The 13,938-nt window shown below is 33.6% G+C and overlaps 1 protein-coding gene across 1 annotated transcript in view; it reads right to left on the bottom strand.

Moving 5' to 3' along the window:
• Positions 1–260: 260 nt before the first annotated feature.
• Positions 261–13,938, bottom strand: part of LOC107520511 (transmembrane protease serine 11C-like) — a 64,468-nt gene continuing 50,790 nt past the window's right edge. The window contains exons 7-10 of the mRNA XM_016164399.2: positions 11,493–11,664; positions 10,055–10,314; positions 6,182–6,324; positions 261–422 (exon numbers count right to left, since the gene is read on the bottom strand). Of these exons, the coding sequence (XP_016019885.1) occupies positions 261–422; positions 6,182–6,324; positions 10,055–10,314; positions 11,493–11,664 (737 nt within the window). The remainder of the gene's footprint in view (positions 423–6,181; positions 6,325–10,054; positions 10,315–11,492; positions 11,665–13,938) is intronic.

The following is a 13,938-nucleotide window of genomic DNA, read 5'->3' as shown; positions in this document are numbered from 1 at the left end:
GACCATATTTACTCATATAATTACCTTCAGTTTGGGAAGTGGTAAAAGGGAATATTGTATATCTGGGCCATTACTTTCACTAAACCTTTTCAAAATCTCATACACGAGAAGCTATTATAGTTCTAAAATTGTACATGTTTAAATTTGCAACATTAAATGCGCATAAAGTGATTCTTAGTTAAATGTAGTTTGAGAATTACAAACATATTTAATGAGTGTATGTATAATTTTCAAGGTTTAATCTACAAAGAACTTCTGCACTAGAGACCAGTTTTAGACATGATCCAGTCTCTATAGTATGTCACTCGAGTGTAGACACCAGGCTTGTTTGGAAGAGCACATTCATCGCCCCAGCTTACAATACCAGCAAGGAACCAAATGCCTTTACGATCTGCACTAACCAGAGGTCCACCAGAGTCACCCTAGAAAAAAAAAAGAATGTATACAATTACTATAATTTAAAGGTAAATATTGCTTATATTTTTTCTTCTGTAATAAATATAGGGAGAGACTGAAGAAGCAAAAAACCTGAGTATTTTAATATTAAAATGATTCTAGTCTTAAATATTTTTGTGATCTATAATCATTTATTTAAATCAAATATATCAGTGTGTGTCTTTGGCTGTAAAATACGATAATGAAAAACAAGTATGAAAAATTCAACTCAGTTATTACCTAAAAGAGATATTGAAAGTACTGTTACTTATGCAATCATCAGTATGCTGAGGAATTTTCTGATTCTCTCCCCAAACTCTTTTATTTTTAGACAGATGCTCAGAAAAAGGGTTATAATTATCCACCACCAACAAAGGACTATTGCTCTTCCACTCTTATGTAAATATCCATCCAATTTTCAGAACTGTGTTATTTGACTAAGCTACCCTCTACATCCTCATGGTTTTCATCTACTGATATTTAGGTCATATTTTCAGAATAATCGAACACGTTGGCATCTGGACTTTCCTTTGCTTTAATCCTTCATATCATCCTGGATAATTTCAACATCTACTGGGTAAAACTACAGTCTCTTAGTTTTCTTAACTCTGATCATCTACATATTTATTAACTATTTCCATGTCACTTCAGGACAGAGGTGGGAAGGGGTAAAGGGGAAAATTGTCATCACCTAGAGCCTCTCTACCTCTAAAACTCCATTGTTCAGCATCGCGATTTTGCAAGCCTCTTCAGTGTTCTCGTTCCTCTATTTTTTCCTAAATTTGCTATTTACCTTCATTAGGAATGCCAATTCCTGACCCTTCCATCTTCTTTGAGTGTACTAGTTTCTTGTTTTCTATTCTCCCTTGCATGACTATATTCCATAATTTACCCACACCACTACTCTTTCAACAGGATTTTCAGTTTTTTACCTTCCCATCATAACCTGTACCAAACCATACACCGTGAAAGAAGACTGTGTTACAAATTTATAGCTTTCAAACCCACACCTCTTCCCAATAGTTATGTGTCCCTAGCCATATTCCTTTCTCATTTTAAAGAGTAGCCAATCCAAACTGTTCTCATTTCACAATTTTAAAAAACGTTAATTATTTTTTTAATTGTGTAAAAATAAATAACATAAAATTTACCATTTTAACTATTTTTGAGTATACAGTTCAATGGCATTAAGTACATTCATATTGTTGTGTGATCACCACTACCATCCATCTCTAGAGCTTTTTTTCATCTTGTAAAACTGAAACTCTATACCTATTAAATAATAACTTTCCACCAGTCTCTTTCCCAAGATCCTGGCAACCATCATTCTACTTTCTGTCTTTATGTACCTCATATGAGAGGACTCACACAGTATTTGTTCTTTTGTGACTGGTTTACATCACTTAGCATAATGTCTTCAAATTTTAATATGTGTCAGAATTTTCTTTTTAAGGCTAATATTCCATTTTATATATACGCCATTTTTGCTTATGCATATATCCATCAATGGACACTTGAGTTGCTTCTATTTTTTGGCTATTGTGAATAATATTGCTATGATCATGGATATACAAATATCTATTTCAGTTCCAGCTTTCAATTCTTCTGGGTATATACCCAGAAATGGAATTGCTGGTTCATATAGTAATCTATTTTTAATTTTTTTGAGGCACTACTATCCTGTTTTCTATAGAGGCTATACCATTTTACATTCCTATCAGCAGTGCACAAGGCCCATTTCACAATTTAGAAAAATGTGGTTTCCTCCCTTTGAATTTAATGTCTTACTCAGTTTCAAATTTGTAGAGTAGGTGGAGAATAACAGGTAGCATCTTTTCATTTCTTGTCTTTGTCCCTTTTACTTCTCAGGTTAGCTACATCAGCCCACAGCTGTATTTACTCTCCTCTTTAGAGTAAGGATGCATTTAGTTCTTTCCAAGGTTAATCCCTCCATCTGTTCTGTGGATCAAAGACCTGGTTCTAGCAACAATCTTCTTTTTCCTTATTTGTTTTATTTTTCTATATGACTTCATTTTCTTCACTTTCTTTTCCTTTCAAGCATATACAAGTCTTTTATTTTTTTTATCTTTCCTTCTGAAAAATGACAGTCTTTTTAAGCTTAAGACTCCCTCTATTGCTCTGGTTATTTTCCTGTATGGCTAGCACTTTAAAGTTGTAACTATATTGAAGTTTCTGTTTTCTCATTCCACTCTCAACTTACTTCTAAATAGCTTTTCTTTCCTCCAATGTACCTTCCAAAACTTTATCAATAAACAATTGTTGAATTTGATGGCATTTTCCAGCATTTATCTTACTTGGTTTTTCAATGGCACATGTCGCTATTAACTATTCCTCCCTTCCCCCACCTCCCCCCCCTTTTTTTTTCCTGATTCCTGGACTTTGTGACACCAATTTCTATTTTTCTGATATTTCTTGTCTTTTATTTTTAGCCTATTAAAAGCATGTATACCCAAGTTCTGTTGCTTAGGTATTTCTTATTTTATACATTTTAGCTGAGTAATTATATTTATGCTCATGAATTTAACTATTGCCAAGATAGCAATAACTTTTAGGTATCTTCACCCAGAATTCTTTCCTGAGCTTGAGGTTTTTATTTATTATTTATTTACTTTTTAAAGTATTTTATTTTATTTTATTATTAGTTTCAAATATACCATACATTTATATAGTTTATGGAACGATCTCCTCAATTACTATATTACCCCTCTGACTCTACACATAGCCATTACATTACGGCTGACTATGTTCTCTATGCTGCATTCCTCAATCTTGTGACAATCTATCAACTCCTAATTTGTGCTTCTTTAACCCTTCAACCCCTTCTCTCAGCCCCCAACCCTTCTCCCCTCTGGCAGTCACCAGATTGTTCTCTATATTTGTGACTCTCTTTTTTTGATTAGTTTGTTCTTTTTGTTCCTTAGATTTCACATATAAGTGAAATAATATGTTATTTATCTTTCTCTATCTGACCTATTTTGCTCAGCATGATAACCATGTTGTTGCAAATGGTAAAATTTCTTTTTTTATGGCCAAGTAATAATCCGTTGTATATATGAACCATAACTTCTTTATCTAGTAATCTGTTGATGGGCATTCAGGTTGCTCTCATATCTTTGCTATCGGAAATTGTGCTGCCATGAACATAGGGATGCGTAGATATTTATAAATTATTGTTTTGGTTTTTTTTGGTCAAAAGGTAGATTTATTTTTAAGTTTTTGAGGACTCTCCAGACTGCATCCATAGTGGCTGTATCAATTTGCAATTCCACCAACAGTGCACAAGGGGTTCCTTTTCTCCACAGGTGTGAGGTGATATCTCGTGGTTTGAATTTGCATTTCTCTGATGATTGGTGACCTTGAGCATCTTTTCATATGTCTATTAGCCATTCGTATTTCCTCTTTGGTGAAGTATCTGTTTAGGTCTTCTGCCCATTTGTTGTATCTTCTCCCCTTCTGTAGGTCTTCTTTTCATTTCGTTAATGGTTTCTTTCACTGTGCAAAACTTTTAGTTTGATGTAGTTCATGGTTTTTATTTTCAATTGGACATATCTGCCTGGATATTCCATAGGCATCTCAAGTTTGGCACACCCTAAACTGAACTTTCGCCTTCCCCAAACCCATTCTTTTTCCTATATACCCTCCCTTCAGTTGCTCAGGGAGAAATATGGGACTTAGCATTATATTTATCTTTTTTCTTTTTCCTCACATCTAATCCACCCCATAATTTTGTCTATGCAACTGTTATTGTTTCCTCATTCCTACGGTGTTGCTCTCCTATGAGAGCAACCTGAATGCCCTGATTACCTTTCTCAAGCAAAATATTCTAATAGATCCTACTATCTCTAACTCTCTTGCTTTCAGTCTATCTTATACTCCGCATATATTAGATTTGGTAATTAAATAATTAATAGTAATTTTGGTTAGAGTAATTTCAGTGGACCAATAGGGCAAAAGTCTGAAAGCAATAGATCAAAGATTGAGTAACTTGAAAATGTGGAACAACTATAGTAAAATGTTCTTTAGAGATATGACAAAGAGGGGGAAGAAGAAAGAATAGAATGTGTCAAGGGAGAGCCCTAATAATTTCTGCAGAAAATATGGAAGAGTCTATTAGAAGGGACAGTTTGGAAAATATAGATGAAAGTTCAAATGTCTGTGTAGTTGGAAAGAGAGTGGATGAAGAACACAGGCAAGAGATAAGCTTTGAATAATAGAAGAAACTTGTTTATTGTAAGCTTAAAAGTGAAGATAATTACAAATATAAATCTATCAAGTAGAAAAGAAATTAGAGGAGTTCTCATATGATCGCTTTCATTTATTTTTCCAGTTAGTAAAAGGAAATGTCATATGTTAAGGAATATAAGGGCATGGTGAGATACAGTCAAACAATGTAATGAAAGTTTGACATAGCACCATGAAAGATGCATTAAAAAATTCTACAATGTGTTAAAGACTCAGCTGTAATTTTATGACACCAGTTTATAAGTCTGCGAGATTTCTTCTAGCTCTGCTAAGGAGCTCACATATAACAGTAAATAAAGTGGATAGATTGTTTTGTGGTTGGAGATTATTAGGATGGGTATAGGGGAAGTCATTGGGAGTGCTGTTAATAGAGTGGTTAAAATAATAAAATATGGGTTCTAGACTACATAAGGTTAGAAGAGAGTCATGGGGCTGTGAGTAATGGACTGAGAGAAAATGGAGAGAAACAGGAGTTTAAGCTTATCATGACTTTGAATAACAGGTTTAATGAGATAGTTGGAAAGATAGGAACCTGTAGTTATAGATAATTATGTATTGCAAGTACTTGTTTGCCTGTCTTCTCACTCCTATAGGTCAGAAATAGTGCTCTATTCACTTTTAACTTCCCTGCACCTAACATGTGGTCTGGCACACAGTAATCAATAAATAATCATTACCTGAAAAAAAATGAATAAATAAAATAAGGGTCTTCCTGGATTTATTACTCCCTAGATAACTATATTCTGCCTGCCTAGATAACTATAGCAGTACTTTTTTTTTTTGTCTCTAGGATACTTACTTATAAGTAGCATCAGAAGTGTTTGAAACATCTAAAGCATAAGGAAAAGCATCATAGTATAGCATTCAGTGAATAGGCTTTAAAGCCCAATTTCCTAGGTTTAAATCTCAGTTTTGCCATTTAATACCTGTGAGAGTTTAGACAAATTATTTTCTCTCTTTGTCTCATTCTCTTTATCTGAGAAACAAGGTTTATAATAGTACAAACATACATAAAAGAATTTTCATAATTTGAGTAAGTTAATATCTGTAAAGAGGTTAAAACAATGTATGGCACATGGACATGCTATATAAGCATTGATAAATAAATAAAATATTTAGAGTGTTGGAGCCACCCTCAATTAAGAAAGCTCCATCATCATTAGGTTTGGTGTTGGCCCCAGTTGAATGTTTCTCAGTGAAAGAGGATCAACTGAACTAAAATCATTGATATTCAATTTCATCTCTTTATTGTTATTCCAAATTAAGTCTTATTCCCACTTCCACCTATAGCTCTTTATAACAGTAAGGGTGGTTTAGCACTTTAGTACTTTAATGAGACCCATCAGGAGCAATATAATTTTAATTAGCTACTTTGGCTATACAACATATTTAAGCTTTTAAAAATTGTCAATCTTTTGAGAAAATTAATTTTGTTAATTAGAAATTAAAAACTATAAGAAAAAAATGAAATAGGTGGATTTACCTGGCAGGCATCCACACTTCCCTTCAGAAGCCCAGCACACAACATTCCAGGTTTGATCACACCACCATATACCTCTTCCTTGTTGCAGGTCTTGTTATCTATAATCTTCACTGCTCCTTTTTGGAGTATATCAGGACTTGTTCCTAAAGGAAGATTATATAATTTTTGTTAACATCAATATTAGTTTCTCTGGTTAGATTATTAGTATCTAACACTATGTGAAATTTGCAAATTAATGCGAAACACATGTCTTATTAAACTTTTGTCTCCTTTCTTAGTAACAAAGAAGAAATGCTCTAAACACAGCAAACTATTGTTAAAAATGATCACATTTAGAAATACATAGTGTGTCCATCCATATGTAATTGATTTTTTTTATTTTCAATTGTTTTAGAATTTTATATTTATTACATGTATGCCATAGAAAACAAAGTGAAACAATCACATTCCAGAGATATACATTTTATGATCAGTTTTAGATTTTTCTTTTATTTGTTAACATAATTCTGAATCATGGAATTAATATTAGGTTTCTTTTCTTTTGCTTTTAGATGCATTTATGAACATAAATAACCACAAACTCTTTATATGATTAGGGTCATAGAGATGCATATGTTAAAATAGTCTTTTCTCAGGTATCACCTTATCACAGAGGGCTTCTCATTTCATCCCATCAAAATGCCCAATCCCTTGTAGTCCTGATTTTTTTCTATGTACTTACATGCACGAAACATGCTATGTAATCTACTTATATATTATATTTCATGATTAGTGTCTTTCTTTGCTAAGAATGTAAGCTTTATGAGGATATGAATTTTCACCTATTTGATTCATTAATATATCCAAACCATCTAGGACAGTACTTAGAACAAAGGTGGTAATAAATATAAATGTGTATTGCATGAATGAATGAAGTGGAGGAAAATGAATTACTTATTCAAATAATACACTTCTGGATCTTCTGGTCAAGATGGTGGAGTAGGTAAATGTTAGTAGGAGGGGCAGAGGTTGAGAAGAGCTAGTTTCACACTCACATATGATGATTAAAATCGGGAAGGATATCCCTGCTGCGAGGATCCCCCCTGTGAAGTAAGAGGTCCCAGCTCTATACTGGGCTCTCCAGGCCAGGGATCCAGCACCAGGAAGAGAAGTCCCCACAACTTCTGACTGTAAAAACCAACAAAGATTGTGGCTGAGTGAGAGGGAAAGAAGCTGCAGTTCCAGGCAATCTTCTTAAAGGGTCCATGCATGGACTTACTGATGGACTCACTTGCTCTGAGCTCCAGCTCTGGAGCAATAGCTCAGAAAATACCATGGATATATGGGATGAACTAAATTGTCTGGCTTCAGGGTGAGGGCTGGAGGGGCAGCTTCCTCCCAGACAGAGTGCATTGATGTGCCAACAGCAAGCAAGGCTTAACTACAACAGAAAGGCATACACAACCCACACAAGGGATACACCTGGAGCACCTGAGTCACTGGGCCCCACAAGACGCCTACTACATAAGGCTATTCTACTAAGATGACTTTACTACATACATAAAAATAAATATGGAAGGCAGCCCAAATGAGAAGACAAAGAAACATGTACCAAATAAAAGAGGATAACAAAACTCCAGAAAAAGAGCTAAATAAATGGAGAAAAGCAATCTACCTGATATAGAGTTCAACACACTGGTTGTAAGAATGCTCAATTATCGTAGTGAACAGGTCAACAAAGGGATACAAAACATTAAAAATGAAGATGAAAAACATAAAAAAAGAGAGAATCATTCAGAAATGAAGAATGCAATAACTGAAATGAAGACTACATTAGAGGGAAATAAAAGTAGATTAGATAAAGCAGAGGACTGAATCAGTGATTTAGAAGATAAGGTAGCATAAAAAAACCAATCATAACAGTGACAAGAAAAAAGAATCCAAAAAAAAAAAAAAAAAAAAAAGAGAGAGAACAGTTTAAGAAGCCTCTGGGACAGCCTCAAGTGCACCAACGTTTATATCATGGGGTACCAGAAAAAGAAGAGAGAGAGCAAGGAATGGAGAACCTATTTGAGTAAATAATGACGGAAAACTTCTCCAACCTGGCAAAGAAAATAGGCACACAGGCCCAAGAAATGCAGAGAGTGCCAAACAAAATGAACCCAAAGAGGTCCACACCAAGACACATTAAAATGAAAATGCCAACGGTTAAAGTCAAAGAAAGAATCTTAAAAGCATCAAGAGAAAAGCAGTCAGTTACCTCCAAGTGAGCTCCTATAAGACTATCAGCTGATTTCTCAATAGAAACTTTTCAGGCCAGAAGGGATTGACAGGAAATAAACAAAGTGATGAAAAACCAAGATCTACAATCAAGTTACTCTACTCAGCAAAGCTATCATTTAGAATTGAAGGACAGATAAAAAACTCCCCAGACAATAAAAAGCTAAAGGAGTTCATTACCATCAGTATTACAAGAAATGTTAGAGGGACAGCTTTAAGAAAAAGAATAAGAAAAAAAGATAAAAAATATGAATGATAAAATGGCAATAATATATATCTATCAACAATTACTTCAAATGTAAATGAATCAAATGTTCCATTCAAAACATAGGGTAGTACCAGAGGGTTGGGGGAAAAGGGGAGGAGGAAAGTAGATGGGGTAAAAAGTGTCAAATATGAGGCGACAGAAAGAAATCTAACTATGGAAGGTGAAATTAAAAAAAATAGAAATAAAAATAAAAAACAAAAGAGTTAACATAAAATAAAATAAATTAGATCAGTAAAAAAAAAAAGATAGGGTGGCTGAATGAATAAGAAAACAAGACCCTTGTATATGCTGCCTACAAGAGTCTCACTTCAGGTCTAAAGACACACAGACTGAGAGTAAAGGGATGGAAAAAGATATTTTATAAAATGGAAAAAGAAAAAAATTCTGGAGTAGCAATACTTATAATAAACAGCATAGACTTTTTTAAAAAAAGGCTATAACAAGAGAAAAGACCTAGTAATTCCACTCTGGGTATTTATTCTAAGAAACTCAAAACACTACTTTAAAGATATGTGTGCATTGTATTCCATTGCAGTATTATTTATAATAGCCAAGATGTGAAGGCAACTTGGGTGTCCATCAGTGAATGAAAGGATAAAGAAGAGGCGGTACATATATACATATATGTAGTATATTACAAAGGAATATTACTCAACCATAAAAAAGAATCAAATCTTGCCTTCTGCAACAATATGGATAGACCTAGAGGGTATTATGCTGAATGGAGTAAGTCAGTCAGAGAAAGATAAATGCCATATGATTTCACTTACATATGTAATCTAAAGAACACATAAATAAACAAAGAAAACAAACAAACTCATAGATACAGAGAATGTTTTGATGGTTGTCAGATGGGAGGGGCGTTAGGAGGAAGGGTGAAAAAAGGAAAGGGATTAAGAAGTACAAACTGTTAGTTACAAAACAGTCACAGATGTAAAGGATAGCGTATGGAATATAGCCAACAATATTGTAATGACATGTATGATGTCAGATAGATATTATATTTATTGGGGTAATCACTTCGTAAGTTATATAAATGTCTAATCATTGTGCTTTACACCTAAAACTGTTGTAATATTATATGTCAACTATAATTAAAAAATAAAAAAATATTAAAAATAATACATTTCTTTAAAAACTACTATTGTTAAGGGAAATTATGGTAAACAGCTCTATAAAATTGTATTTTTTGTATGAATGTTGTTGAAGATAATTTTCAATCTATTTCACATTATCCTCTTTAAAATGGTCCAGAGAATATATTTCTCAGGTTTAGTTGTGGTTTTGTGTATTGTTTTTTAATTCCTAAAATTTAAACTGTGTAATGAAGGAAATTAGAAACTCACCATCAGACTTTAATGTTCCCCATCCAGTGACCACCACATTTGAATTGGGTGGGAACGTATATGTAGCTTCTGGAAGACATGCTCTTCGAATTTTGCTTGTATATAATACTGGTGAAGACAGATTCACAACAGCAATGTCATTATCATGTGCAGGGTAATGGTAGTCTTCATGAATTATAATATTCTTGATTCTTCGTTTTGTTTGCTGATCACTTAAAAGAAGCCCAAAACCAACACTCCATTCTTTGGGATTATTGGTGCTAAAGCAAATAGAAATTGTAAGAGTTAATATCTTACATTTTTAAAAATAATTAGATAAGTTTTGAATTCCTAGTGTGCATATGTGCATACGAAAGTATAGTTATATGTGAAAGAAAAAATAAAAATAATTATGACATGAATAGATTTTGAATAACTCAGTAAGCTATATTTTAAAAGTCAACCCACGGAAACTACATTTTAATTTTGTTTTATTCAGAAAAGACTCGAGGGGATTTAGAAAAATAGATATCAAAACACAAATAATACGATTAAATAAAATAGGCAAGAATATGACAGAATAAATTTATGGTAATTAAGAATAATCTAAATCCTCTTTATAATCATTAAAAACTATGAGTAGAAGATATTTCAGACTTTTACTATTATTTGTTAAGCAAAGGTTTATATTGTAAGCACTGAAAAATAGTGCTCTAGAACATTTTCAAACTCTTAAGTTTCAGAGGGTTTTTTGTTTAAAAATGAAATCGAAACCAGTAAGTGCTACATAAAAACAATAGGAATTAGTGAAATGAACCATCAAACTAAAAGGTAAAGAAAAAACTTTTTAGGTAAAATAAAAAGGCAAACTTTAGTGCAATAATATATCTTTTAAAAGAATAATTTCAAATAGGGCTGTACTATATATGGGAGAAGGCAGGATGAATTCAAATACTTATGAATAAATAAATAAGAACAAATGTAATAATGATGAGAAAGTCATAGAACACCTATTTTAAATTTGGGAGTTATAATTTCTTTATAAAATTAAATTAATGAATCAAGCTTAGTGATTCTCAACTGAGGGCTATTTTGTCCTCCAGGAGATATCTGGTAATGTCTAGAGACATTTTTGGTTGTCAGTCCTGGAGAATGCTATGGGTGTTTTGTGAGTAGAGGCCAGGAATGCTACTAATTATCTTCCAATGCACAACATGGCCCACCACAATGAAGAATTATTTGGTCCCAAATGTCAGTAGTGCCACTGTTGACAAACCCAGCATTAGCCTAAATATGTCTTTTCTTTTTTAAACTTATAATTCATTAAATAATTTTGAGGCTATACCTTACAATGTTAAACAGTTGAAAGTGCAGTTATGTGGACATACTTTTGAAAGCTATTTATCACACTTTTAGGTACTTGAGTGGCTTTGAGGCCTTTATGTGGTCCAGAACTTACTTTATGAAACAGTGAGCAGCAGTGACAAGCCAGTTGTTACTAATTAGAGTGGCTCCACATCGGTGGACACTGTTTTGTTGAAGGCTAGCTTGCCAGGGCCATTCCCCTTCCTCAGCATTCATGCCCCCTGCTATTTTGTTGCCAGAGGGAGTTATTGTGCGTTGTCCACAACCTGCTCAAAATAGAGTTCATCAGCATAGTATGATATACCTGCTGCTTTTGTATGCATTGCTACAGTAAATGAATTCCCCATAAAACATATCACTATTAACTATTGTTTTCACTATTAACTATTAATTGAGAAAAAACTCAAATAGCCTTGGAGAAGTTAGGACTAACTTCCTGTTGACATGAGATTTCCTGATAATTCATTCAAAGTAGATTGATATCTTCCTCCCCTATCTTCATCACTCACATATACTCTTTGTGTTTCTGTGTGACCTGGATATGACCTGTCGTATGACCTTGATATGGCCTGAGGTAAGTAGAATTATATATTTGAATTTGGAAGATAACATTTGTATAACCAGTTACAAAGTTACATAGGGAAATATGTGCTTATTAATTTTGTGAGCAGTTTAAAATAATGATTGTTATGAAACATTCATAAAAAAGTGTGAATGAATGTGAATGTGACTGAATGAAATATTGAAATATTTATTAATTAGCTAATAATCTCTATTAACAGAGGGCAGGAACTGTATCTTTACAAAAATGTGTCCCCAGAATCTACCTCAGAGAATCTATCTCATAAAAGGAGCTCAACAAAAGTTTGTAGAAATGAAGTCGATATAGTATAATCCACAAGACATTTTGAAATATAAATATTTGACTGCAAAACTCTTTTCTGTAATGGGTATGTTCCTAAGTGTTTAGAGAGTGAAGAGAACTTATCATAAACAACACAGCAAGCACAGATTAAAGCGGTGGCCCTTAACCAGGGATACTTTTGCATACCACCTTCCAACTCCAGGAAAAATATGGCAATACCTGGAGACATTTTTTTGTTGTCATAATTGGGGCAGGGGTATTGGTATCTAGTGGGTAGAGGCCAGGGGTGCCGCTTAAAGTTCTGTAACACACAGTACTGTCCTTAAAACAGAATTACCTGGCCCAAAATGTCAAGAGCATTAAAGTTGAGAAACTCTGAGTCAGAGAAAGGTATTTATTTCAAGAATGAGACCATTTCTATTGGAAAGTTTAGATAGTCAGTTGCTTCACAGAGATGTTAACTACATGTGACATGATGTATCTTGAGATAGTTTTTCCTGAGTGTGGGAAGGTGTTAGAAGCATAGGAGAGGGACAAGTGGACTTTTTTAACAGGTCTTCACTAGCCCTTTGAAGCCCTTAAATTTGTATATTACTTCTGATTCTAGATTGTCTTTGACGCAACCTAAACCCAGGGTTGTTAATGTATTCTATTCATAAAAATCACGTAACTGAAGCAAAACCTTTGTGGTTTCTATTTTTGATGAGAGAGCTCTCACATTGATTCACTAAAAGTAACTCCCTTTTCTTTTCCTCTTTCTTTCCACTCCCTTATCATTAATGCTACAGAGGATAAAACAAACAATCCAGAACTCAAAGGTTTAATGGTTCCTCCTTACCCTCCCTTCTGTTTGGCCAACTCCTAAAGGAAGTTGGCTTTTACTCAACTTCCTTTAGAGTAATATAAAAACATTATGCTTCTCTCTGGGCTAGGAGAGCCTCCCCCTGAGCGACTCTAACTTTCCTGTTTCTGCTCTTACTCAGAGCTTTAACATAATTTATAATTATACATCAATGTCCATTCTGAGTTCTCATTTACTCATAATTGCTGTGTCTGTTAAGCTCTCAGCTGCCACCTCTGCAGTATTACCTTGTTATTACCTTGCTGAAATCTTATGTGGCAACCTTGTAGCTTTTGTCACATGGTAAATTTCAAGTATTTAAAAAATATAATGAGGATTTTCTGGCTGATACTTTCAGACACATCAGAGAATCTACCAAGCTCTTACAGTCTCCCTGCCTTGTTGAGTTTTACTTAATCACCTGTTACTACATTTAAGTACACTTTGTGTCATGTACCAAAACTGTTCTTTCTTTAACCCCGTTTGATTTTTTTCTTGTCTATCTGTCTCTTCTCCCCTTTTATTTAAAATACAATCAAAATCTCAGATAGGCCAAGTCAAATTCAGAATACTGATCCGAACTGTATTTGGTTCCAGTTGTAGGATAGACAAATTGACTGATTTTTTTCTTACCACTGCTTTTATTCCTGTCTTGATTACTTCTCTTCTACCAACCTGACAAATTCCTAATTGTGGATTTTAATCGTATCAATACTAAAGTTTAATTGAAATAATTGATTTTAAGATGTCTTATTAAGCCGTTTGAAAATTGTTCAGTCAAAATATATCAGAAAGAAAAATAATCTGTGTTTAAATTTTGCCCAGATTTCTTAG

The sequence above is a fragment of the Rousettus aegyptiacus genome, unplaced genomic scaffold, assembly GCF_014176215.1.
Source record: "Rousettus aegyptiacus isolate mRouAeg1 unplaced genomic scaffold, mRouAeg1.p scaffold_m13_p_10, whole genome shotgun sequence".
Lineage (NCBI taxonomy): Eukaryota > Metazoa > Chordata > Mammalia > Chiroptera > Pteropodidae > Rousettus > Rousettus aegyptiacus.
Note: the sequence above shows the minus strand (reverse complement) of the source record. Positions and strands in the feature narration are given on the sequence as shown.